The sequence below is a fragment of the Tupaia chinensis genome, unplaced genomic scaffold (assembly GCF_000334495.1).
Source record: "Tupaia chinensis unplaced genomic scaffold, TupChi_1.0 Scaffold000074_1, whole genome shotgun sequence".
Taxonomy (NCBI): Eukaryota; Metazoa; Chordata; class Mammalia; order Scandentia; family Tupaiidae; genus Tupaia; species Tupaia belangeri.
Window position 1 is genome coordinate 823685 of NW_006159534.1, and position 1632 is coordinate 825316.

The 1632-nt window shown below is 58.5% G+C and overlaps 1 protein-coding gene across 1 annotated transcript in view; it reads left to right on the forward strand.

The window, feature by feature from the left end:
* Nucleotides 1–403: 403 nt before the first annotated feature.
* The window catches only part of TOR3A (torsin family 3 member A), a gene marked incomplete at its 5' end in the record, with an annotated part of 14480 nt that continues 13251 nt past the window's right edge, over nt 404–1632 (forward strand). The window contains 1 exon segment of the mRNA XM_027767878.1: nt 404–517. Coding sequence (XP_027623679.1) covers nt 404–517 — 114 coding nt within the window.

Consider the following 1632-nt stretch of genomic DNA (forward strand, 5'->3'; position numbering starts at 1 on the left):
CCCAGCCCGGGGAGCCTGCGGGCCGGCCGCGCCGACGCGGAGTGGGCCCCCAGACGGGCACCAGGCAAGCCGTCGCTGCCTCCCGTGGCCACCCCCGGCGCGCCTCTAGTGCCAGGAAGAGCCCGTGGCCCTCCGGTCCCCACCGGTCCAACTCCCAGACACGCCCGCACTCACCTGCCTGCTCCCAGCCCGCCCGCGTTTAAACTCAGGTGCTTCCCACGCGCTTGACGACTCTGAGACTCGCCGTCACACCGGGTGGCTGCACCCGACCCCCAGTACCATCTCTGATGGGGGCAGTGTTGAGCACAGGCGGTGGGCACTGGGACTTGAGTCCTGGTCCCTGGCCAGTTGTGTGGCAGGGCTGTGACATCACTGCGTGGGCCTCACAGCTCTACCTTTCCAGGATGGAGCCTTCCCCTGTTGGGCCGCCAGTACCTGGACACCCTGACCACGTGGTACTGCAGGTTCCAGGGCTGCTGCGACAGCGGGGACTGCAGGATCTCCAACAACTTTGCAGGTAGGACCAGTGTAGGCTCAGGGCAGGGGAGGCAATTCAGGGGCTGGGCAGGGCTGCAAGCGACCCTTCATCCTCCTGCCACCTTCCCCAAGCAGTCACTGCAACGGGCAAGATTGATGTCCGGGCTGCAGTTAGTTGAGGATGGTCTCTGGGCCAGACTTTGAACTGCTAGGCTTCCCTGGAATGCACCCGCCCTCGGAGCCTGTGGTCCAGCACACACATGGCGTCATTAACGGAGTCTGCTGCCTCCAGCTCAGAACAGAGGCCAGAGCGCCTCCATCCTTCTTCTTTTTAAAGAGTTATTTAAGGGGCCAGCAGTTGGGTAATGGCTATGTCACCGGACTCCCACATAGTTGACCACGGTTCAAGTCCTGGACCCAGTGACTTAAACTCACTCTGGGCATGTGTGCGTGTGTGCCCAAAATCCCGAGAGGACTCACTTTCTGTCTCTCTGTCTGTCTTTCTGGTGAGCACAAGTGCCCCATAGCAAAAACGTCTCAAAAAAATATTTAATTTGACTTATTGTTACTATTTTTAATTTGACCCAAGAGAGAGAAGTAAGAAAGCAAGCCTCTAGGTCCGGGACTTGGACTGTGGTCGGCCATGTGGGGAGTCCAACGCCTTAACCACCCACCATACCTACTGGCCCCACATCCTGAAGAAACACCGAAATACTTGAATTGGACACGAAATGGCCTCATTTAACCTTTAGCTTAGTGGCTCAGGCACACTGAGCATGTTTCTTAGATTTGGGGGTTCCAGGGGATGCCATGAACATGCCACCCCAGCTAAGACAGCTGGGAGGAGGGAGCGTGGCCAAATGTAGGGCAGGGGGCTAACCCAGGGCCACCTCCTGCCAGCTCCGTGTGTGCAGCGCAGCTCAGGGCCACCGACCCCTTTCTGGCCCCAGGCGGAGTTTTGTAGGGATCACTTCACCACCCCACACCTCTAGGTGCCCAGGGCACCTGTCTCTCTAGACAGGGACAGTGGTCACCGAGGGTGGTGGGGAGCATCACGTGAGAGAACTGACCAGAAATCACAGTTGTGACCAAAAACGTCCTTTTTTGTAGCCTTTAGCCAACAGAGTGGTGCCCTGTGGGCTTCCTCGTTTCTCT